The sequence below is a fragment of the Scophthalmus maximus genome, chromosome 2 (assembly GCF_022379125.1).
Source record: "Scophthalmus maximus strain ysfricsl-2021 chromosome 2, ASM2237912v1, whole genome shotgun sequence".
NCBI lineage: Eukaryota > Metazoa > Chordata > Actinopteri > Pleuronectiformes > Scophthalmidae > Scophthalmus > Scophthalmus maximus.
The window spans coordinates 27,038,202-27,062,284 of record NC_061516.1 but is presented as its reverse complement, the minus strand read 5'-3'; the positions used below and the strand labels follow the sequence as shown (position 1 = coordinate 27,062,284).

At 48.2% G+C, this 24,083-nt stretch overlaps 3 protein-coding genes and 1 long non-coding RNA gene across 7 annotated transcripts; 1 reads left to right on the top strand and 3 right to left on the bottom strand.

Moving 5' to 3' along the window:
• Positions 1–6,739: 6,739 nt before the first annotated feature.
• On the bottom strand, positions 6,740–8,299 carry foxi3a (forkhead box I3a). Its single transcript, XM_035624517.2, has one exon. It carries the CDS (start codon positions 8,146–8,148, stop codon positions 6,865–6,867), a length of 1,284 nt encoding a protein of 427 aa, XP_035480410.2. The 5' UTR covers positions 8,149–8,299; the 3' UTR covers positions 6,740–6,864.
• A 40-nt stretch (positions 8,300–8,339) lies between these two features.
• On the top strand, positions 8,340–11,124 carry LOC124849584. Of its 2 annotated transcripts, none has more exons than XR_007030061.1 (2): positions 8,340–8,367; positions 11,082–11,124. It is a non-coding gene; the product is annotated as an uncharacterized LOC124849584 (long non-coding RNA). The 2 variants fall into 2 exon arrangements; XR_007030062.1 differs by having other exon boundaries at positions 8,347–8,371.
• lcp2a (lymphocyte cytosolic protein 2a) lies at positions 10,421–20,307 on the bottom strand. Of its 3 annotated transcripts, none has more exons than XM_035624477.2 (21): positions 19,849–20,307; positions 19,500–19,562; positions 18,886–18,932; positions 18,742–18,807; positions 18,624–18,649; positions 17,921–17,961; positions 17,279–17,471; positions 16,748–16,845; positions 16,537–16,603; positions 16,196–16,273; positions 15,827–15,852; positions 15,459–15,478; positions 15,173–15,283; positions 14,828–14,846; positions 14,571–14,586; positions 14,376–14,463; positions 14,176–14,228; positions 13,883–13,950; positions 13,409–13,483; positions 13,089–13,238; positions 10,421–12,359 (listed from the first exon to the last, which is right to left on the bottom strand). In XM_035624477.2, exons 1-21 carry the CDS (start codon positions 19,924–19,926, stop codon positions 12,210–12,212), a joined length of 1,533 nt encoding a protein of 510 aa, XP_035480370.1. In that variant the 5' UTR covers positions 19,927–20,307; the 3' UTR covers positions 10,421–12,209. The 3 variants fall into 3 exon arrangements, with proteins under 3 accessions (XP_035480370.1, XP_035480371.1, XP_035480372.1); XM_035624478.2 differs by having other exon boundaries at positions 14,571–14,583; XM_035624479.2 differs by lacking the exon at positions 19,849–20,307 and adding an exon at positions 19,670–19,827.
• Positions 20,308–21,426: 1,119 nt separating this feature from the next.
• On the bottom strand, positions 21,427–23,977 carry zmat2 (zinc finger, matrin-type 2). The gene is made up of 6 exons (XM_035624581.2): positions 23,900–23,977; positions 23,126–23,225; positions 22,877–23,000; positions 22,631–22,704; positions 22,342–22,487; positions 21,427–22,097 (listed from the first exon to the last, which is right to left on the bottom strand). Exons 1-6 carry the CDS (start codon positions 23,915–23,917, stop codon positions 21,954–21,956), a joined length of 606 nt encoding a protein of 201 aa, XP_035480474.1. The 5' UTR covers positions 23,918–23,977; the 3' UTR covers positions 21,427–21,953.
• Positions 23,978–24,083: the final 106 nt, after the last annotated feature.

Genomic DNA, 24,083 nt, shown 5'->3' with positions numbered 1-24,083 from the left:
TTGACGATCTGTCGGACAGGGGCCGTGAAGGTTCTTCGCCCCGGGGACATGAAAAGAGGAAGAAACAGGAGGATTTTCCAACAGGTTTGTACTGATGGTAGACTCCTCCTCCTCCTCCGACCTGTTCAGACCCGTCGTCTCAGTCCGGCTCCTCTGCGAGGATCAAGCTCCTGTCAACACTGAGCCCGTGGCAACAGAAACTTTCCACTGCTGACACCCAGACCTGGAGGGAAGCTGCAGACCCAGAGGAGGAACCCGGGTTTGTTCTGGTTCGTCCTTCACAAGGTTATAGAGGTTCTCTTTGTGGCTTCCCGGTTCCTTGAGCAGTTTCCAAACACTCTCCTGTGACGTCAACGCGACGGGTTCCGGGGCCATTGTACAATTATGGAAAGTTGCAGTCGACCGATAGATTTGTCTCGATTATCAAACTGTCAGTGAATCATTGATGTTTGTTTCTGGCTGACAGCATTAGGATCATGGCCAGAAACAACCAAGACCGAAGCAGAAACCCTGATGTCTCGCCTGACGGGGACGGGAGGGCGTCTCTCGCCGGGGACGGGCGTCTCTCGTCTGACGGGGACAGGAGGGCGTCTCTCGCCTGACGGGGACAGGAGGGGGTCTCTCGCCTGACGGGGACAGGAGGGGGTCTCTCGCCTGACGGGGACAGGAGGGGGTCTCTCGCCTGACGGGGACGGGAGGGCGTCTCTCGCCTGACGGGGACAGGAGGGCGTCTCTCAACTGACGGGGACAGGAGGGCGTCTCTCGCCTGACGGGGACAGGAGGGGGTCTCTCGCCTGACGGGGACAGGAGGGGGTCTCTCGCCTGACGGGGACGGGAGGGCGTCTCTCGCCTGACGGGGACAGGAGGGCGTCTCTCAACTGACGGGGACGGGAGGGGGTCTCTCACCTGACGGGGACGGGAGGGCGTCTCTCAACTGACGGGGACGGGAGGGCGTCTCTCAACTGACGGGGACGGGAGGGCGTCTCTCAACTGACGGGGACAGGAGGGGGTCTCTCGCCTGACGGGGACAGGAGGGCGTCTCTCAACTGACGGGGACAGGAGGGCGTCTCTCGCCTGACGGGGACGGGAGGGCGTCTCTCGCCTGACGGGGACAGGAGGGCGTCTCTCGCCTGACGGGGACAGGAGGGCGTCTCTCAACTGACGGGGACGGGAGGGCGTCTCTCAACTGACGGGGACAGGAGGGCGTCTCTCGCCTGACGGGGACAGGAGGGCGTCTCTCAACTGACGGGGACAGGAGGGCGTCTCTCAACTGACGGGGACGGGAGGGCGTCTCTCGCCTGACGGGGACGGGAGGGCGTCTCTCAACTGACGGGGACGGGAGGGCGTGTCTCACCTGACGGGGACAGGAGGGCGTCTCTCAACTGACGGGGACAGGAGGGCGTCTCTCAACTGACGGGGACGGGAGGGCGTCTCTCGCCTGACGGGGACGGGAGGGCGTCTCTCAACTGACGGGGACAGGAGGGGGTCTCTCGCCTGACGGGGACAGGAGGGCGTCTCTCAACTGACGGGGACAGGAGGGCGTCTCTCGCCTGACGGGGACGGGAGGGCGTGTCTCTCCTGACGGGGACGGGAGGGCGTCTCTCGCCTGACGGGGACGGGAGGGCGTGTCTCACCTGACGGGGACGGGAGGGGGTCTCTCGCCTGACGGGGACGGGAGGGTGTGTCTCACCTGACGGGGACAGGAGGGCGTCTCTCGCCTGACGGGGACAGGAGGGTGTGTCTCACCTGACGGGGACAGGGAGGCATGTCTCACCTGACGGGGACAGGAGGGCGTCTCTCGCCTGACGGGGACGGGAGGGGGTCTCTCGCCTGACGGGGACAGGAGGGTGTGTCTCACCTGACGGGGACAGGAGGCCGTCTCTCAACTGACGGGGACAGGAGGGCGTGTCTCACCTGACGGGGACAGGAGGGCGTGTCTCACCTGACGGGGACAGGAGGGCGTCTCTCGCCTGACGGGGACAGGAGGGCGTCTCTCGCCTGACGGGGACAGGAGGGTGTGTCTCACCTGACGGGGACAGGAGGGTGTGTCTCGCCTGACGGGGACAGGGAGGCGTGTCTCACCTGACGGGGACAGGAGGGCGTCTCTCAACTGACGGGGACAGGAGGGCGTGTCTCACCTGACGGGGACAGGAGGGCGTGTCTCGCCTGACGGGGACAGGAGGGTGTGTCTCACCTGACGGGGACAGGAGGGTGTGTCTCGCCTGACGGGGACAGGGAGGCGTGTCTCACCTGACGGGGACAGGAGGGCGTCTCTCAACTGACGGGGACAGGAGGGCGTGTCTCACCTGACGGGGACAGGAGGGCGTGTCTCACCTGACGGGGACAGGAGGGCGTCTCTCAACTGACGGGGACAGGAGGGTGTGTCTCACCTGACGGGGACAGGAGGGTGTGTCTCACCTGACGGGGACAGGAGGGGGTCTCTCAACTGACGGGGACAGGAGGGCGTCTCTCAACTGACGGGGACAGGAGGGTGTGTCTCACCTGACGGGGACAGGAGGGCGTGTCTCACCTGACGGGGACAGGAGGGCGTGTCTCACCTGACGGGGACAGGAGGGCGTCTCAGGTGCAGGACTGTTCGGTCGTTGGGGGTTTGCACTGGACCAGATGTTGTTTCACTTTAACGGACGAGACCGGAAACATACGGGTCGTCTTCATTAAAGCTGTCAGGATACCAGCATGACGAGCCTCACCTGTAACACACACACACACACACACACACACACACACGCACACACACACTCACACGACCTTTACACTTTTCATTCCACGTTTAAACTGTTTCAGCCAATGAATTGATTTATTCCCTGTTTCCAGGTCAACTTTCTCCTGTTGACAGAACGTTGTTTTTCTTTGTGGAAAGAATAAAAATCTGAAAAGCTTCAGATTCATATTGTGAACAGGTGAAATAACGTTCTGCCATTGGCTGTTTGTTTTCTGCTTGTTTTAAGATTTAATGGACTTTTCTGTCTCAGGTGTGTTTTCAGCTGTAGGCCTCACACACACACACACACACACACACTTGGTCTGTGTGTGTGTGTGTGTGTGTGTGTGTGTGACGTTATGCAAATGTGAAGCAGCCCGCCATCGGCCTGGCGGTTAGCGGGTCGACCACACACACACACACACACACACACAGACACACACACAGACACACACACACACACACACACACACACAGACACACACACACACACACACTGCAGCAGCAGCTCTGTCTGCTGATGTGCCCGTGAGCAAGACGTCTGAGCTGCTGACACGTCAGTCTCTGAGGATTATATTCACATTTACATTACTGACAACATCTGCAGCAGCTTCAGTTCAGTTCGTCAGTCGGTCACGTGACCTGCTGAACTCTGACTCGTCGCTCATCAAACCCGTCACAGAGGAAAACATTGATTCATCTAAAAAATAAGAATTGGCCTCCTGAGGTGATTTTAAATGTTTTTTGCAAACATTTTAACCGCAGACTAATAATAAAGACGGACGACGTGAAGTGGAGACGCCCCGTCCATCTTTATACATCATCATGTTGAAGAAGACTTGAAATTACAGATGAACCATAAACTCCTCAGGAAAATGTTTAACTTCCGTTATGAATCAAGTGAGAAGTAGAGTCACGTTCTTCTAGAGTCGCCCTCTGCTGGTCAGGACACAGAAGACATTGACTTCTCTTTCTGAAGTCCACGTCCATGTTTGTATGAAGTCTGTCATCTTTTCAAGTTTCCTGCGACAGTAAACTCATCGTCTTTATGAACAAGACGTTAACAACGAGTTCTGTTTGACATTTATCTCATTTATTTGACAGATGTGACTGGAGGACGAGGATCCCAGTGACGTGGCTGTGGGGCCCCTGTGGGCCCCGGGGCCGAGGAGGCTCAGTCGGTGCTGATATTTATTATTAATGAACCGTGTCTCAGTCGACTCGCTGAGCGTTTGTTCGTTGTGTCACATGAGGCGTTCAAAGTTTGAGGGGAAACTGGATCAAGGGGGAAAAGTTCTTATGGGGGCGGCCTGACAAGCTGAGACAGGACCACTGCAACACACACACACACACACACACACACACACACACAGGTAGATGTAATCAGGACGTTATGACAGTTATGCTGGTAACCATGGTACAACTAATAAGAAACACCTGCACAACGTGTTGACAAACTAAAAACTGTGTCAATGTTTCACTTTTATCATTTTGGTTTGAAGGTCCAATCAGAATCATCCACACGCTCGGTTGTGGAGGAACACGAGGTGGAACCAGCTCAACGACTGTGAGGGACTCACTTTTAACAGCAACACAACCACAGACAGTCAGACACACGTGTGTGATATTTTTTTGTGTGTGTGTGTGTGTGTGTGTGTCTGTGTGTGTGTGTGTGTGTCTGTGTGTGTGTGTGTCTAGTTGGATTTATCTTTTAGTTCTGGGCATATATTATATTTTTATTTTTCTGTATGAACCTCATGTGCATCCGTCGCTCAGCTACTTCCTGTCTGTGGCTCTCAGCTCTCAGCTCATTGGCTCTTACTGATGATGTAACAAGCACACGTATAGTGTGCAGACTAGTTTCTGTGGCAGATTAATCCAGGTTTGATGGTTCATAAATAAAACTGAGTTAAATCAAACTAACTGAGACACATTCAGGTCCTAGGAAGGACAAACACATACACACACACACACACACACACACACAGACACACCCACACACACACAGACAGACAGACACACACACGCACACACACAGACACACTTTGCAGAGTTTCTGTGTTTATTGTGAAAATACAGCTCATCACTTTCAGCTGCATGTGATGACAGATTGTGTGTGTGTGTGTGTGTGTGTGTGTGTGTCGGGGGGTGGAGCCGTTTGATGAAGTGTGGAGTGTAAACAAACGGCACACTTACACTGCTGTCATTAATTACACACACACACACACACACACACACACACACACACACACAGTTCATCTCTAAAGGTCAAAGGTCACATCTCTGTCCTCTGAGATTTTGAACAAACCTTCATTATTTTACAGTTCACACAAACTAAAAGTCTCATTAAATTGAAAGACACACACACACACACACTTCGTGTTGTGTTGTAAACAGTGGGAGTCTGAAAGACGTCGTCAGTATCGATCAGCTGATGGTATCAGTCAGTCAGAGTGTGCTGTTTGTTTACCATCACATACACATCAATGGACGACATGATGGCTAAACACACGCACACGCACACGCACGAACACACACACACGCACACGCACGCACACACACACACACACACACACACACACATACACACACACACACACACACACACGCAGGCACACACACACACACACACACACACACACACACACACATACACACAGGGTGTGAGGCGTCGATCACATAACAGGATCATCACACAGGGTTAAGTTCTGACCTCCAGTTGTTCCAGTCTGAAACAATTCATTTATAGATAAAGATATGTATTACACACACACACAGTAAAATGGAGGCATCCGATTCACTTTTCATTCTCGTCTCACGTTCGTACTGTAGTGTCAATTCAGTTTTTTGATATTTCAAATATTTCACAGGCTGCGTGTGTCTCCATCTCTGTTGTGTAGAGTTGCCATGGTTACAGGTGTAGACGTATGACATCCAGGGGCCACTGATCATCTGCTGATTAAGGTCATGTGATCCAGGAAGTAGCTTCATGACGGCGGGTCAGTGACTTCACTTTGTGAACAAATGGATCAAATCTTTATTTGTTTTAATTTGTTGTGAGAAATAACGTTAAGATGATGAAATCTCTTTCTGTTCATGTATTTTCTTTTCGTTGAATAAACACACACACACACACACAGTTCATCTTTAGAGGTCAAAGGTCAACGTCACTATGATTTTGATATTTTACAGTTCACACAAACTAAAAGACTAATTATATTAAAACACACACACACACACACACACACAACTGTGTGAACATACGGAACGTTGAGTCGTGACAACACATCTGGTGAGTAAAACACTTTAACCTTTGACTATGTATTTTCCCCGACATGTGTGAACCCTCTGGTTCCTGCTGGTTCTTCTAACTGTCGCCTGCCGCTCTGATCATCTGCCTCTGATCTGAGATCGTCTGCAGTCGAGCCTCTTTCCCACAGTTCAACAGCTGCGACTTCACTGTCTGTGGGAAATCCGAGCGTCGTGCGACAGTCTGTGGGATCTGCTGACTGAAGAGTCTGTAATCTGCCTCCTCATCTCCGCTGTCGACTCGGGAAACTGCTGAGACGCTGGGATCAGGAGGAGCCGACAGGAGGTTTGTGTGTTTGTGTGTTTGTGTGTTGGTTTGTCTAAAGGTGCTGACGTCATCATCCTGCGGCAGCTGGACGTCATGGGAACGAACTGGCTTATAACCGTCACAATGTCATTTAACAGATCAGCAGTTAGTTTCAAAATGAAATGGGATGTGAAGACGATCGTTTCTTAAATACGAACACATTGATGAACAAACCATTTTGTATTTGATTTTATATTATTGTAGATTCAGATTTGTTTGGTTCATTTGGTGAAAGCTCTGTGATTGGATGCGTCAGGCCAAGTGCACCTTGGGAGTCGTAGTGCATTTCTTCAACCTTTCATCGGGGATATGAATCATTTTTTCATTTTTAATGTTTCATATCATGGAACCTCAACAAACAGGAGAAAACACAAGATTTAACTTCAAAAATAACAATTTCCTTTTATTCCAAACACAATATTATATTTACACCATATTTTACAAAAACATTCACCTCTGTTAACGTTAGTAAAATATTTAAAAAAAAAGATAAATACAAACATCCACACTATGTAAACACAACGGTTCACTGCTGCAGCACCAGAGGGTCGAGGGGCAGAGCGTCAGTGAAGCCCCCAGAGAACAGAGACTCATACTGGGCCTGCAGCCGCTCGAGCTCCGGCACGGGACAGGGCGCCGTCTGCAGGTCGGCGTAGAGCGGCGGGGAGCCCGCCAGGGGGTCGGCGAGGGGGGAGCAGAAGTGAGGGGTGGTCGACTGGGAGGTGGGGAAGAGAGGAGGAGGAGGAGATGAAGAAGAAGAAGAGTGATGGAGGGAGGAGAAGAGGGGAGAAGAGCTGCAGGCGTCCCACTGCGGGACCACGGCGCCGGGCGAGTAGGAGGAGACGTATCCCTGAGGAGTGGGGGAGGCGTAGTCCGGAACCTGCATGTACAGTGAAGGGGAGGCGGCGTGAGGAGGAGGAGGAGGAGGAGGAAGAGGAGGGGGGAGGAGGGAGTCCTGCAGGTGACACAGGAAGCTGTTGAGGCCGGAGGTGACGTCAGCGCCGGGGCTGAGCTCTGAGGAGGAGGAGGAGGAGGAGGAGGAGGAGGAGGAGGGGGAGGAGGAGGAGGAGGGGGAGGAGGGGGAGGAGGGGGATGGTTTCTTCTCAGTCTGCACGTTTTCCGTCTTCCTCTTCCTCTTGCGGCGGAAGTTTCCGTTGTCGAACATCTTCTCACAGTTTGGGTCCAGAGTCCAGTAGTTCCCTTTCCCCGGGTCGCTCTCGTCCCGCGGGACCTTCCGGAAGCAGTCGTTGAGCGACAGGTTGTGGCGGATGGAGTTCTGCCAGCCGGCCTTGTTGCGGCTGTAGAAGGGGAAGTTGTCACACACGTACTGGTAGATCTGACTCAGCGTCAGCCGCTGCTCGGGCGCGCCCTGGATCGCCATGGCGATGAGGGCGGAGTAAGAGTACGGCGGGCGGACCAGGCGCAGCAAGTCGTCCGGGGAGGACAGGGAGAGCCAGGGGTTGCTGAGGGGCAGGGGCCTGTAGGGGCTGAAGAGATGGGGGAAGAAGCCTCCCAACGCTGGGGAGAATCCGGCGGAGAGTCCGGCGGGGGCCCCTGTGGCCCCGGGGAGGGGGCCCGTGTCTGGGCTGCTGTAGCAGAGGTAGGAGTCGCCGAGGTCGCCCGAGGGAGGGAGCCACGGCGCCTCTGGAGGAGCTGGAGGGCTGTACAGGCTGAAGTCCGACGGGTCGAGGCCCAGGGAGGGAAGCTCCTGCTGGGGTAAGGAGGCTCCACACGGTGGGGGGGGGGACAGACCCTGCTCTGGGACGAAGGACGCCATGATGGAAACGCTTCTGTCTTTGTCTCCCTGCATGATCGTCTGTCGGTGGTGTCGTCGTCGTCTTCTTCAGCTCCAACAAGTGTGTGAGTGTGTGTTTGTAGAAAATGTGAAAGCTACACACACACACACAGCTGCTGTCGTCCTCCTGCACCTGTCCTGCTGCCGCTCACCTGAGACTCTTATACTCTGCTGCCCCGCCCACGGACGAGCTGATTGGCCAACTGTGCTGTCTGTGTGTGTGTGTGTGTGTGTGTGTGTGTGTGTGTGTGGTGGGGGGTTCATTTGAATAAGAGCAGGTGGAATTTCTCACCTCAGGCAGATAAGAGCCTGAGGATTAAATGTAGAGGCATATCACCCCCCCCCCCCCCCCCACACACACACACACACAGACACACACACACACACAGACACACACACACACACACACACACACACACACACACACACACACACACACACACACACACACACACTCACTCTCTCTCTCTCTCTCTCTCTCTCACACACACACACTCACTCTCTCTCTCTCTCACACACACACACACACACACACACACACACACACACACACACACACACACTCACTCTCTCTCTCTCTCACTCTTTCACACACACACACACACACAGTTTGACATGAGGGTCTGTTGCAGTGTCTACAGTTGGAACATTACTGAATCGTTAGTAATGTGCGTTATTTCAGTTATTTTTCTGAAAAGCAACAGATTCATTAAAGATTTATTAACAGAGTTATTGTTTTGATCCACACATGACACAAAATTTGTGTCATTGATTTTGAGGCCTACCAGCGATATTTGATAGTTTTTATCAAAGGATGCTTGTGATTAAGGAATTTGATTTAAAATCAATCAGAGTTTAAACTTTCATCACAACTGACAGTCGATGTTAAAAAAACTTTGTCGTTCCACATTTTTATAAAACGTAAATTTGTTTCTTCAACTTTAACTTTTGCATCATGTGACGAGTCCAACAACCACCAATCAATGACGTGACTCTGAATAATGAACAGTCTCTTTTTCAACTTCCTGTCTTCGTCGATCCGTCGCTCTCGTGCTTTAAGTTACAAATTCACTCGAATTGAAATTATTTGTATTCTTCACTTTCCACTCGTTTCAGATCAGATTCAAACCTGCTGACACAGACGATGTTTCACTGACTCCACCGTCTGAGCACCAACATCAGCTGCTGTTTGAGGTGTCGCCCACGTCTATTGTCTTCCAACGACCCCCCCCCCCCCCACACACACACACACACACACACACACACACACACACACACAGTCAGCATGTCTGCGGTCACTCGAACAACTCAATGCTAATCAAAGTGAACGATCTCATGTCGCTGAACAAAACCTTTTCTCCTTTAAATGAACACGAACGAGACGGGAGGGTGAGGCGAATCAAACATGTCCACCGTACCTGGGTTCTTCGTGAAACTGTGGCCAGGTCAGAGGTCGTCAGCTGAGTGGGCGGAGCTTCACACTGTGTCCCAGACCTCGACATGCGTCCGCACTCACACGCCCGAGAACACACGTCACATGACCGCTCATGTGTAAACAGGAAGTAGATTGTCTACTCTACAGCTGGTTGCTTAGTTACAGAAACTCCTCTGAAGGAGGAACAGTGATGGGGACGATGACGACGGGGTGGAACTGTTCCCGACAGGAAGTGTTAGCGGCCTCGAGTCGTGACTTATGACAATCAGAGAAGAGAACGTGGGCCTCGTCTGTGTCATCGTCTACAAACTAAAACACAACCCGGAGTTTTCACACTGACACGTGGACCAGCGGCTTTTTACACAAGTCTGTGATTCAGAGGCTAGAAAACTCCGCCAGGCGTAACCATAGCAACGGTGATGAGTTTTTTTAACTCAGTGGTGCTGATGTCGCCTCAGCTGAACTCAGAGCTGAACACTGACAGACTGAACTTTTGAATCCTCAGTTAACCTTTGACCTCTGCAATAGAAATGTTCCTTCACTTCCTGCATTGGTGATATTTTCTTCCTGTGATGTAATTTCCTGGAAATTATTGAAATCCTTCATGTCTCTAAAAGTCTGTGCAACCTGAGATAAATCCTGGTCTTTTTTGAATCTGACATGTTTTTTCATCAAATTTTGCTGAATAAAAATAAAACATATTGATCCAGAAATATTTGTAAATATAGAAACGTAAAGTAAATTTTAGTTTTTGAGATACGAAAATTTTCTCGGCTCCTTTTCTCTGGTGCCACGGTTGCGTCATCAACACGTAACGAAACGTAATGACATCATCACTCCGCCACTTTCCACTGCAAAGAATCAAGTCTTTATTTTTTATTTTACTTCAAAGAACAATTGTCCATCAGCAGGAGAGGCAGGAAGCCAGAAAAAAAAAACGTAAAGCCCCAGTGTGTCATTTTTGTAATTCTTTGGCAGGATTTGGTGGTAAAGTTGCAAACCGCGACCGACAGGGGACACTTTATGGTGTTGCACCGCCGATTCAACTTCTGGTTCCGGCAGCGTCTGACAATTCAATGTGAACACAACGTATTCTGGAGCGTTTAGTTCAACAACCGTATTCAACAGGACGTAGAAACATGGAGACTCACACGGAGGTCGGGTCCACCTCATGGAACTATATTTAACTCTTATATGAACACAGAGTTATGGACAATATATTACACATCATTTCAATTCAATATTACACACTGGAGCTTTAAGGAAAAACCCATTTCTGAAAAAACGTATCGTATCAATATTGTATGATGAGTTGAGCTGTCGTTAACCCACTTCACAAAAGTAGGTCCTCCTTATCTGTTCACTGTGTGTGTGTGTGTGTGTGTGTGTGTGTGTGTGTGTGTGTGATGACAGTTGGCAGCAGCAGCAGTAATCTTTGGCCCGTGGTGCCTTCAAGGGTGCTGCAGACAAAACAACACAGTCTGAACGATAACTGATGACTGGGATTATACAGTTGTGTGTGTGTGTGTGTGTGTGTGTGTGTGTGTGTGTGTGTGTGTGTGTGTGTGTGTGTGTGTGTGGTGGGGGGGATTATTAAAGGGCTTAAAACACCAGATTCTAACTGTCACTAATATGAATGACACTGACACTTTCCAAGGGAGAAACAGACGCTGGTGCGTCACATCAACTCGCAGTGTCCACGACGAAGAAGATGTGTTTACTGCGGCATAGACATAAAAACACGTGAAACAATCTGTGATCAAATATAATAAATAACTTTTGTTTTGTATGAATGACACGTTCATATGACGTGAGTTTTAATGAGGACAAACCAGTCTACACTTTTTGAGGACAGACTATAAATAAAGATGGCCGACATGATGCCTCTTCATTGTGAAGCTAAGTCACCGTGATCGCCCCCTGGTGTCTGGCTGCAGTACAGGTCCTAAGCCCCGCCCCCTCCATGTCATGTGAGGTCGTTCTTATCACTGATGTTTGTTGACGAGTTCATGTTTCTGATCACTTTGCTTCTCATTAGTTATTTGATGAGATAAAAACGGTCTGAGACGTCATGATTGACAGCTGACACTGACTCATGATTGGTGATCGGGGCCACGATACGACTGCTCCACTCCACGATCACTACGTCACAGACTCTGACTGCACATGACGTCACAGGTACAAGATGGCGGCTCCTGAATCAGAGATATTTTTAGCTTCATGTTTGTACAACGAGAGGATGAAGGGACGCGTCGCCATCTTTATTTAGAGTCTTTGGTAAGAACGTGACCGAGGCTTGTGTGCGATCAAATGAATTATCTAAACAGAAGATAGTTGGAAATTCAACATTTAACCAACACAAACAACTGAAAGCTGCATCATCGCATGTGAATCATTTAAATTCTCTAAAACGTTTTTCAACACAAAAATGGAGAAAGTAGTTTGTAAATGATAGAAAGCAAGTGAAGAAAAAGGATCTGACATATTTCACTGACTGTCACTGAAATGAGGAGGAAAAAAAACCTCCTCCTTCCTGAGGAGTAACAACACCTGATCAACATGTCTGACGTTCGTCCTAACGCTACTCGTCGGGTTTCCTCTGGTTTAGTTTGCTGGCTCGGTCTGATCCGGTCTGATCCGGTCAGGACCAGTTCTGTCCCGTCATGTAGGACCCGGCCGGGTCGGAGAGGAGACACTGGTTCTGCTGGGAGGAGCTTCGGTTTTTGGCGTTGATGAGGAGCAGTGGAGACTTTGAGTAATGGCCGAGGATTTCACCGACTGATGGAAAAGACTGTTCACACACACACACAAACACACACACACACACACACACACACACACACACACACACACACACACACACACACACACACACACACACACACACACATCATGATCAGCCTCATGTTGTTTTGGTACCATTTGCAGCGGCCATCTTGTTTCTGTGACTGGTCTAAAAGTTCTGATCATCAACAGATCGACACACTGAGGGAAAATAACGCTTGACACTTCCCAACCTCAGTTATTCCGAGTTGACAGCGTTCACGGATTATTCCACGGTGTTAGCCTCAATGCGAAAGCTAGCGTCTAACTTCCACGCTCACTTCCTGTCAAGCTCCTCTCCTGCTTCTACATAGCAACTGGTGTCAAAAAGCTCAGTGACGGAGGATCTGAACGCTAACTGGACGTCGCGTCAACGCAACACGCTACACGTTGCGAACAGGCTAAACTAGCTTCTTCTGTTGTAGCATTTTGCCACCAAGTGAAAGCAGATTTTTGCTAATGGACAGCTGAGTGGATTTTATCAGTGTTGATATTGATATATGTTGATATATTTTTCTTATTTGTAGCGATACAACGTCTGTTGACATCTCTGTGGATCTTTTTCTCTGACTCAGTTACAGCTGCTTGTTTCTGACCACGTGACCTTTAATATTCCTGGAGTGACAGTTGATTATATCAGAATCAAGAAAACCCGAATGAGTCGTCTCTTCTCATTGGGACCCTGCTCCTCGTTTACCTCCTGGACCTTGAGTCCGGTTCCCAGCAGGAACTGCTGGTTCTGCTGTCTGATCTGGATGTTGTAGACTTTGTCCTGGTAGAAGACCATCAGGGTGAAGGGCTGATGGTCCAGCTGCTGGGTGCTGTCCCGCACCAGGTACGCCCCGTCCTCCACAGACGCGAGGGACAATAAATCATGTATGATTATACTTATAGGAAGATGTTAGGAAATTTAGGTTTGTTTTATAAGTCAAATAAGTTTGACTCTGTGACACTGATCCTGACATCTAAAGAAAATAAATCAACTGAAAAAAGTTGTTCAACTTTATTTTCTGTTACCTTGTGAACTTGTTTCAAACATCCCTCCGCTTGACCTCTGGTCACTTTACCTACATACCAGCGAGGGTCCATCTCCTGTAACACACACACACACACACACACACATAGAGAGAGATACAACAGCACCATCTGCTGTTTAGATCACAGGAATACAACAATTGATTAAAAACTACTGTTATTTTTAATTGTATTAGTAATAATAATAATAATAATATTAAGATTGATAATAACAATATTAAGAATTTAATGATGCAGAATCAATGAAATATTTTAATCACTGGTTAAAAAACTTCTATTTGATAAGAAAAACTTGCTATTAATCGCAGAAAACGGATTTATTTCTTACTTATAACTGAAGGTATTTACCAGCGATAACAAAGCGAAAACAAAATGAAGAGAAAAATATGAATTTCACACACAAACTGTAAATACACATAAATGAATATGGATGAGTGTGAGTGTGTGTTGTGTTACCTGTGTGTGTGACGTTGTGGGAGGAGGACGAAGCGATCCGACGAAGCTTCCTCTAAGTTCGGCCATCGCTGCACACACACACACACACACACACACACACACACACACACACGTGATTAGAGAGTGTTAACTTCATGGCGTAGAGACCAAAGCGCTCCTCAACTCTCCGTCAGCATTGACCTCACAAGGACCAAGACAGTTTGAGACACTAGGTGCCGTCATGAGCCGCGTTTATAAGGAACATTGAAGCTCAGGATCTGTTCCGTGTCTGTGTTCTTGTTGTTGTTTCTCACCGGGGGGCAGTTTGTGGGTCAGAGGTCCTGCAGGGTGGCCACTGGGAGGCAGACTGTTGAAAACAAACACGAGAGACAGAGTTTCAGAGTTTACACTCTTCAACGCTCGCACGCCGTGGAGGACAAATTCAACAACCAGACGAACACTGTGATTGAACCCTGAGGTGCTCCGGTGCTGACGAGGTGTCAGATGGTCCTACCTGTCCCCGTGGCGTGACGGAGGTGCAGGGAGTCCAGGGCGGGGGGGCAGACTCTTACTGTTGAGGGGGAAGGTGTTGTGTTTCGGAGCTGGAGGAGAGAAGCAGAACTTAGAGAATCACTCCAGGTCTCTCTCTGTCTCTCGATACAAATGCTGTTCATCGTATAATAAAGAGATATAGATGAAGAAATGTCACCTTCGTCAGGTGGCTGCTGAAGAGAGAAGAAGAAGAAGACAAACGGTCACAGTTCATTCTGGATACATTCACCATTGTAACTTGACATCTTAAAATCAATAACAATAATGGAGATGTAATGGTGATTAGCTGTATAATTCTGATTATAGCACAATTTCATGTGCATCTCTCCTATATTCATACATTGTATTACCTAAATGTATACATTTATAAAAATCTATTTATACAAATGAAAAACACCAAAACTGAAAACGTACCTCTCTCCTTAGATCAAACCTGTGGAAACCAAACCACAACAACATGACGATTATCAGAAACCTTGACTAAACTGTTTGATCATGAAGACAACACGACAACAGTGATGAACATGAACATGAAAGACGATGAACTGATGAAGAGGAATGTGTAATGTGAGGAAGTTTGACAGATGATGAGTGAGTTCTGAACATAGACCGTATATAGATACGACCAGTGACTGTAAATAAGGATGATGACACGTCCCCACTTCCTCTCTGGTAAAGCTTAAATATCTTTACCAGAGAGGTAAAGAGAGATGAAGACGTCATGTCGTCCGTCTTTATTTACTCGTCTGTGGTTCTGACCTGTTGGCAGGAGGCCTGGCTGACGACTTGGTCCGGCTGACGGAGCTGGACGGCGGAGTGAGAACGGGAGGTTTGACCCAGGTGGGGGAATCCTGGACGTCCGTCTGAGGCCTGAACACACAAACACACACTTAACATTTAGAAATACAGACAAGCACATTTTGTCAAAGCTAACTCAAAATCATGATGATTAATCCCATGACACAACCTGCACTTTGACATATGGATTCATTCATTTTACGTGATGTGAGTTTTAAGTGAAATCTTAATATCTTTATTCACTTACTTCCAGGTTTGTGCGCTCGGCTGTAAGAGACAGAAATACAATGAAAACATTAACACACCAAACTGTGAAAACGTTACAAAAAAAGATTCAAGCTACTAAGAGGTTTTCAGTGGCCATGGTTTATATGACTGCGGAGTTCCTCAGGGTTCTTGTCTTGGTCCCTTTTGGGTTTTTTTGTTACTCACATAATCAGCTCATTTGAAATCAGTTTACATTTCATTTCCTACAGTGGACTAACTAAAAAAGATCCTTTACTTCATATAATTTTCAGTATTTTTACACGTTCACAGCTCTGCATGTTCCGATGAGCTCCTTCATCTTACTCCGCCTACTATTGGTAAATAAAGTTTATTCTAAAGAAAACTCACCCTGTCCACTGTGTTGCCAGGAGGTCCTGTGAAAAAGAGAAAACAAAATCACTTTTCAGATGAATATATTATCACTCGCTTCAGTTTGTTAAACAATTTATTTTAGAAAAGTTGCTGCTGCCAGGATGACTCTGAAACTGAGATTTCAGAGGGTCCTTGAACTTTCAGCATAAGTTAACAAAGTTATTTGTCATATTTAATATTTACTCTGAAGCAAGTCAATTTAAAGTGTATGTGTTTAGGAAATAATCAGAATGAAAAGGAAAATAAACATGATTTATTAAAATAACTCGTGATGAGGGTGATGATGGTGATGATGGTGATGGTGATGATGGTGAGGGTGAAGGTCGGTCCTGCGGTCAGTGTTACCTCTGATGGGGGGCGAATTGTATCCTGAATCTTTTCCTGGTTTGTTGCCACGAAAGATCTGCGGAGGCCCCGGAGGAACTGAACACAATCACAATCAACAGGTTTTAATGTGACGGACGAGCAGAGGGACCAATCAGGAGCTCTGTCAGAGTCACATGGCAATTTAATTGAAATCTAGTGACACAGACAAGGAAGAAAAGTTATTTTAGCCGTTTATATTCAAAGTTTGTCATCAACAGCAGCTGAATGGACTGTGATCAGCTGCTGTCAGAGGTGATGACATCAGAGGAAGTGATGTCACACTGAGTCCTATCGACCCCTCGCCGCAGCAGGTTACTCACACTTTGCCGATGGTCGTCCTCCGCCATGAGGGGAGGCGTCTCTTCGAGAGGTCGATGACCCTCCCGCCTACAAACACACACACACACACACACACACACACACACACACACACACACACACACACACACCGGCGTGAACGTGACACAGTGAACATGTCGGATGGAAACTGACGCCATCTTTGAAAGACAACAAGTTTATGCTCGGACTGACCGTCAGGGGAGAAGGAGGAGGCAGCGTGGAGACTGGGGGGCGGGGACACAGAGCAGGGGGGGGTTGGCCTCTGCACGACGCATGGTTCTCCCTTTTATCTACACACACACACACACACACACACCATGATCATCTTCATATTGTTTTGGTCCCATTTGAGGTGGCCATCTTGTTTCTGTGACCTGTCTAAAAGTTCTGATCGACATTGTAGACACACAAAGTGGTTGTGCTAGCTGGGACTAAAGCTAGCGTGTCACTTCCTGTCAAGCTCCTCTCCTTCAGTGTGTTACCAGACGTCTCTGCAGCGTCATGAGTTCTTTATGGATCCGATCCAGATGTTTTCTTTGTCTTCATGTCAGAGACAAATGTTAGGAATCACTTCAGCTTCAGTCAATTCATTACTCGCTCATGTCCCTGATCAATATTTATATATGTAGGTCAGTAAATCAACCTCCAACAGTTTGAAAAAACACCTTGACATCATGTGAATTGAAAACTCATCTTCACATGTAACTTCCTGAGCGTGGTTACCGATGTAATCTCCGTCTCCGATGGGGAGGGTGGGGCACAGCTTGTGAGCCAGGTCCTCTGGCGGTTCGGAGGGCGGAGGCTCGTAGTCATTGGCCCCGTCCGGGTCGTCGTTCGGCGACTCGTAGTCTCCGCCACTGCCGTCCTCGTCGCCGCTGTTCGGACTCTCGTAGTCTTCGTCGAACTCTTCATCGTCCTGACGGAGCGAGATTGAACATGAATTCGGCAACAGAACCCCGAGACTCATGGGTACTGTAGTTTGATCTCTGTCATTCAGACTAGTGGTCAGAACATGAAGCTACAGAGTCGTTATGACCCTGAAGTTGAGGAACGTTAAAGCTCCAGTGTGTAATATTCAGAAGAAGTTATTCACAGATGTGTGTTCATACATGAGTTAAATATAGTTCCATGAGGTGGACCGACCTCCGTGTGAGTCTCCATGTTTCTACGTCGTGTTGAATACGGTTGTTGAACTAAACGCTCCAGAATACGTCACGTTCAAGTTGAATTTTCAGACGCTGACCGAAACCGGATGCCGCCAGAAAATTACAAAAATTACACACTGGGGCTTTAACGATATCGTTCAGAGGAAGCAGCGACGATCCGCTGACATCACAGAGGCGTCACAAGTTAAAGTAAACTTACAAACTCGTCTTCGGCCCAGCCCTGAGCGTCAGCTGTGGTCTCTGCACACAAAACAGTTCACATCTTTTACATTCATATACTGTCACGGGAGTTAAATGGGCAATAAGCGATTTTAATCAGCCAATATTTTTTCACGGCCCGCTATCTGCCCAAAAAATTGTTTGCCCCCCCAATACATTAAGAGATGTGTTAGCGGCAGACGCTTCGTCTTAGAACGTCCGTCTTCCATGACAAAAAAATCTACAACAAACAATCTTTCTCCAAAATCGCTAACTGTCCCTTTAAGTTCAATAAGATTTTTATTGATCAGTGTTGCAGCAGAGATGAGTCCAGACGGACAAAGAGGAGTTAAGACATGAATAACTCGAATGTAGAAGCTCAGACGTGCAACAACAACAACAACAACAACAACAACAACAACAACAACAACAACAACAACAACAACAACAGTCCTTCAGTTCAGTGTAGATCCATGAACGATTCTCTGTGAAATCAATGAACATGTTAAACAGAAAACATTCTGTCTCACAATGTTAAAGAAAGAGAGTCAAAACATTCCAGGCTCCGCCCCCTTTGTCCAGATCCACGCCAACATGTCACGGATTCTTTCTCGCTCTGTGTTCCATCAAGTTCTTCATCCTGCTGACAAACAAACGAGACGGACGGAAGGAGGCGACAACAGACGGCAGTAAGCGGTTCTTACCTGGCTCCTGGTATTTGGGCGTCACTCTGTGACAGACACAAAGAGAAAGATAGATTTTCTCGTCAGGTCCCTAAACGCAGCAGCAGCTGGGTCTGACACCGGATCAGTGTGAACCTACTTTTTGGAGAACAGGCCTCTCCTCTCCTCCTTCTTGCTGATTTCACTGCTGATCTTGGAGATCATCCTGAGGAGACACAGACGAGTCAGACAAGTCCGACAGACGTCAGCGACGGAACTGAACCCAGAGACACTCGATACTCACGGAGTGTGGAGCTTAGGGAACCGCTGCAGGTCGTTATCGCTCAGGTTCTGGAAGAAGAAAGACGTTGTGTGATTTCATCACCTCGTGTCAGGATGTGTCAACCACGACCTCTCCTCGATAACTCCTCCTCTCCTGTCCTACATCCTTCTGTCCTCCTCCTGTCCTACATCCTTCTGTCCTCCATCCTTCTGTCCTCCTCCTGTCCTACATCCTTCTCTCCTCCATCCTGTCCTACATCCTTCTGTCCTCCATCCTTCTGTCCTCCTCCTGTCCTCCATCCTTCTGTCCTCCATCCTTCTGTCCTCCTCCTGTCCTACATCCTTCTGTCCTACATCCTTCTGTCCTCCTCCTGTCCTACATCCTTCTGTCCTACATCCTTCTCTCCTCCATCCTGTCCTACATCCTTCTGTCCTCCTCCTGTCCTACATCCTTCTGTCCTCCTCCTGTCCTACATCCTTCTGTCCTCCTCCTGTCCTACATCCTTCTGTCCTCCTCCTGTCCTACATCCTTCTGTCCTTCCTAACCTCCTCCTCTCATGTTTCCTCTCCCAGAAAACCCTAAAGTGTTGTAGTTTGTTGTCTCGTGTTTGTTTGTCTGTTTGTCTGTGAACTCACCACGAACCTCGATCCACTGATGTTGTGTTTCAACACGACTTTATCACATCCCGACAGATTCATCTGCACAAACAGACACACAGTTTAAACTCATTTCCACAGCCCGGCTGTCTCCTCACTTCCTACTCTCCCACGTCCTCCTTTCCTTTCCTACCCCCCCGCACCCATACCTCCTGTTCTCGGTCACTTTGTAATCCAGGGGTGGCCGATCAGACTCTGGGGCCCAGTGGCAGCAGACTCACCAGGTTTAAATGTGATGACATGTAAAAAGCTGAGTTCAAGTTTAACGTTGAATAAGAGGCTTCATGTGACGGCACAGAGTTTGTGTGTGTGTGTGTGTGTACCTCACCCTCTTCATGAAGTCCGCCAGCTGCTGTGGGCTCCACCCCATCACCTCTGACCTGGACAGTACTCGGCCCGAGCTCATCCTGTGTCCTCCGCTCGTCCCCCCGTCTCTCAGAGACACGACGTCCGTCGAACCCAGACAATTTCACAGCCTCCGTCTGTGTCAGGTTGGTTTGTTCTCGATGCTGCTGCTCGTCGACGGCCTCGTTCCTTCCTGTCAACTGTGAAACCAAACGTGTCGGCGAGACTCTCAGAAGATGAAATAAACTTCTGTCCCCAAGCGTTTTACTTCCTCGAGTCTCCTCAGCACTTTGTGACTCGAGGCGCTGCACGAGAAGAAACCAGTGGAAAGCAGTGACCCGTCACTGTGGAACCAAAATGGCTTCCTTCTTTCTTTCTCTCTCCTCTCCTCCCTTTCTGTGTCTCTCTGTCTTTCCTCCCGTCTATGGAGGAAGTGACTGTGCAGGGGGTGAGGTGGTGAAGAAGGCCCCCCCCCTCCTAACCACAGAGCGGAACAGCCGCCGCCGCAGCTCGGCCTGACAAGGTGCTGACAAGGCGCTGACTCTGGATCAGTGGGAGAGCTCAGGCTGATCGCTGCAGCGTCTCTCACTGATCCCGGGTCAGTTGGACGGAAACATCTCCATCAGGAGAATCATGAGGTTAGAGTCAAACTGAAACTTTTTCCTCAAGTTTGACTGACGACGAAGAACATTTAACAACATTTAATTGGACTTTAAATTTCTTTAATTTTGAGAATAATGACATTTTAAACACGTGTGGGATCATGGGAGTTGTAGTTTTCATGTCAGTGAGTCTCTCCTCCTGGTTCAGGAGAGTATTATTGAATAAAATAACTAATATCATAACTTCCTGTTTTGAACCTGAAGATGATGCGTTCACTGACAACAGAAATCTCTGGATTTTGCGGAGGTCCATTGTGACCCAGGTCCTGACATCTGACCTCTGCAAGTCGCAGTCTGTTCGTTAATCGGCTTCATTGTCGAGTAGGATGACATCAAACTTCCTCGTCTTCTTTCTGTTCATCTGCAGCTTCTGTCGACTTTAAATGAAGCACAAACTCTTAAGAGATCAAATGTCAGTTTGTTTCCAGGTGAAGTCGCGTTGACGTCAATGCTCATTGATTAATAATAATCATGAGAAGCAGCAGTTAACACGTTGTGAGATGAACCACGTGGCCACAAGTATGTGGACAGCCTCTCAGCGTCTGAGATTATTTGTTTTTCAGAATAAAAGTCTGTGCAGAAACTTTCTCTCAGGGCTGTTAATCACATTTAAAAATGTTGGCATTCGTTCCATTTTTCTGGCAGCGATATTGATCCCACACAGTGAAATACAACCAGCTTCTGTGTTATCAAAGAAAAAAGTTAAATCAGTTAGTAGAGTTTCCTGAATCTGATCGATCGACCAGTCCAAGTGTCCGACACTCTTATTTCCACACGACAGAGATCAGCCATGGTCCCTGAAGGCATCGTAAACAACACTCAAGAAGAGCCCTCTGGCAGGTTTGTCGCGGTGCGTTCACTGACACACCGCTGAGCTGAATAATCAGAGAACAACGAACTGTAAACAAAAAAAACTGAGTTTATTAAAATAATTTCCACAAGAAAACAGAAGAAAAAAATGTGAAGGTGTGAAGCTGTTTGAGATTTTCTTCTCGTTTCTGTGTCCAACTTTATTTTTGTGACCCAGAAATGAAGAAAAGCTCAAACAGCTCAAATGTTTCTGATGACGTTTTATTCACTGGAACTAAAACGTGTCACGCTTCATCTTAAAGGAAACTTCCACATTATTTTTTTTTGGGGGGGGGGGGGGGGGGGGGGTCTCATTTTCTGTCCATCGTTTCACTCGGTAACTTCACTGTGGTCGTCGTGTTTCCGACAGGAAGCTGCGGGAGGAAACTTCATCACAACAGAGGGGTGGATAATAAAAACTACCAAAATAAGATCCTGGCAGAAAATTTAAAAAGGACTGAGGAGTAACGAGCACAGACTCGTCCATCCTGAGTTTACAGTCTGGTTCTGGTCTCTGACACCTGCCTGGTCCGGATGTGAGGGGGGGCGAGGCACTGAGAGGAGGGGGGGGGCGTAGTCAGTGACCTTTCTTGGACGAGCCGAAGCCAGAGAATCCCATCACTGCCGCCATCTCGTCATCCTCCTCGAAGTCAACGTCGTCCTCAGCCCGTCGCTTCCTCTCCTTCAGCTTTTCTTTCTTGTAGGCCTTCGCCTTCTCCTCCTGACGACACACAACACAATGTTTAGCTTTAGAAAGTGTTGCCACGTTTACCTCTGGCGTCAAAACACTGCTCCGGAGTTTTTTAGCCACTAAAATCAACAGACTTGCGAAAACGCTGCTGGTCGCGTTTTAGCGTGAAAACTCCGTAGTTGTGTTTTAGTCTGGACAAACAGAAACTGAGACATTATCTTCACGTGCGAAACTGAACCGAGAGGAAGTGAAACCACTTCCTGTCCGTCCTCACCTCCTCCCTCAGCTCCTTCATTCGCTCCTCAAAGTCGTACTCCTTCTGCTTCTCCTCCATCTTCTTCTTGTTCACCTCAAAACGCTTCTTCACCTGATCCAGAGACGAACGCTCCACACGCATCGACATGCCCAGGTTCCTCTGGTCTGCAGGCGCACACGAGCACACACACACACACACACACACACACAGAGGAAGGAAACCTTCAGTGAGGCTACGTGATTGTGACATCATGACACGTTTGTGACTTGACCATGTTGTTTACGGTGTGATCGAGTCTCCGACTCACGTTTTTTCCCGTTGATGTGATCCAGGAAGTTGATGGAGTCTTTCACGACGCAGTCGCAGACGTTGCAGTAATAACTGAGAGAGAAGAAGAGAGACGGCCAATCAGAGCGAGGCAGCAGCAGACGACAGAGAGGTTAACCTTTGACCCTTTCAACAAAGACGACAACATGTGAATGATAAAACAATTCGTCGGTTAAGAATCTAAGACACACGACGACAGACCGGGGTTCATGATGAAACTACGTACCCGCCCATCTCCGCCTGAGGCGTCGTCTTGGTGATGACGATGGTCTTTCCCAGTTTGGACTCCAGATCCACCTTGTAGTCCCGGTGACGCAGGAGCTCCCGCTTGACCGGAGGAGCAACTTTCCCTGAGGGAGGCAGGGTGAGAGGGGGCGATTCATCAAAACCAGGAAAATCTACACATTTGATATAAAGGTACCGAGAGGACGATAAAAAAACATTTTTAATATGCACTTTCTGTGAGTTTGCTCACCATCTCTCTTCTCCTTGTCTCGCTCCTCCGTCAGCCGTTTCTGAGCAAGGTTTTCGTACTCATCTTTGTCCCACTTCCTACGGAAGTCGTTCTTGTTGGACTGAAGGAGAAAAAAGTCAAAGAGAAGAAGAAGAAGAAACATCAGCTTCATATGAAAAACAGCAGAATAATTCTCATTTAAAGCTACAACACAAAGTACAAACCACTTTCATTTTATATAAACCCCCTTGTGAAAATGACACTAAATTACTTATTATCATGTGTTTTCCCTACGTTTTCTCTGCTCTGTACTTCACATTATTATTATTTTAATGGAGTCAATCTATCTGTAATGTACTGTGTGACACGAGCTGTACGGATGTTTTTGTCTATTTTCTTCGTGCTTTTACTCTGAAAGACCCCGGAAGTCTCTTTGTTTTGCTGCTAGCGGAGCTGATGCTAACATGTAGCAGCAGGAACAGGTGAACCGACACGCGGAGACGAACTCGTCTCAGATAAATTGTCTGAGGGACGTTAAAGAAAAACGTCGCCATGTTTAACGCAGCAGTGAAAAACGTTTACTTCGACGTGAGTCCGCGGGCTAACGCTCGTTAGCTGCTAGCTGAGGCGCCGGAACCGAGCGTCTGAAACGGGTTTTTAAACACGTTAGACGGATCCAGTCCGCGCAGTCAGCAGCTCCGATAACCGGGAAGACACGGGATCGAATCACGGCGTCAACACATTCAAGTCATTTTGTACTTTTAACATAAAAACCAGCTCAAACCACAGACTCACCCCGCTGCCGGACGCCATCTTGTTTCCTTAGAGACCAGGTAGCGGGAGTCGGTTTAAAGGGCGAAGAGCGCCCCCTGCAGGAGCGGCGACACAGTGCTACAGCGGTCATATTTACATACATAATATGTATATGTATAAAATATATAATGATTTAACCTTATTCATATTTATATATTTAATGTTT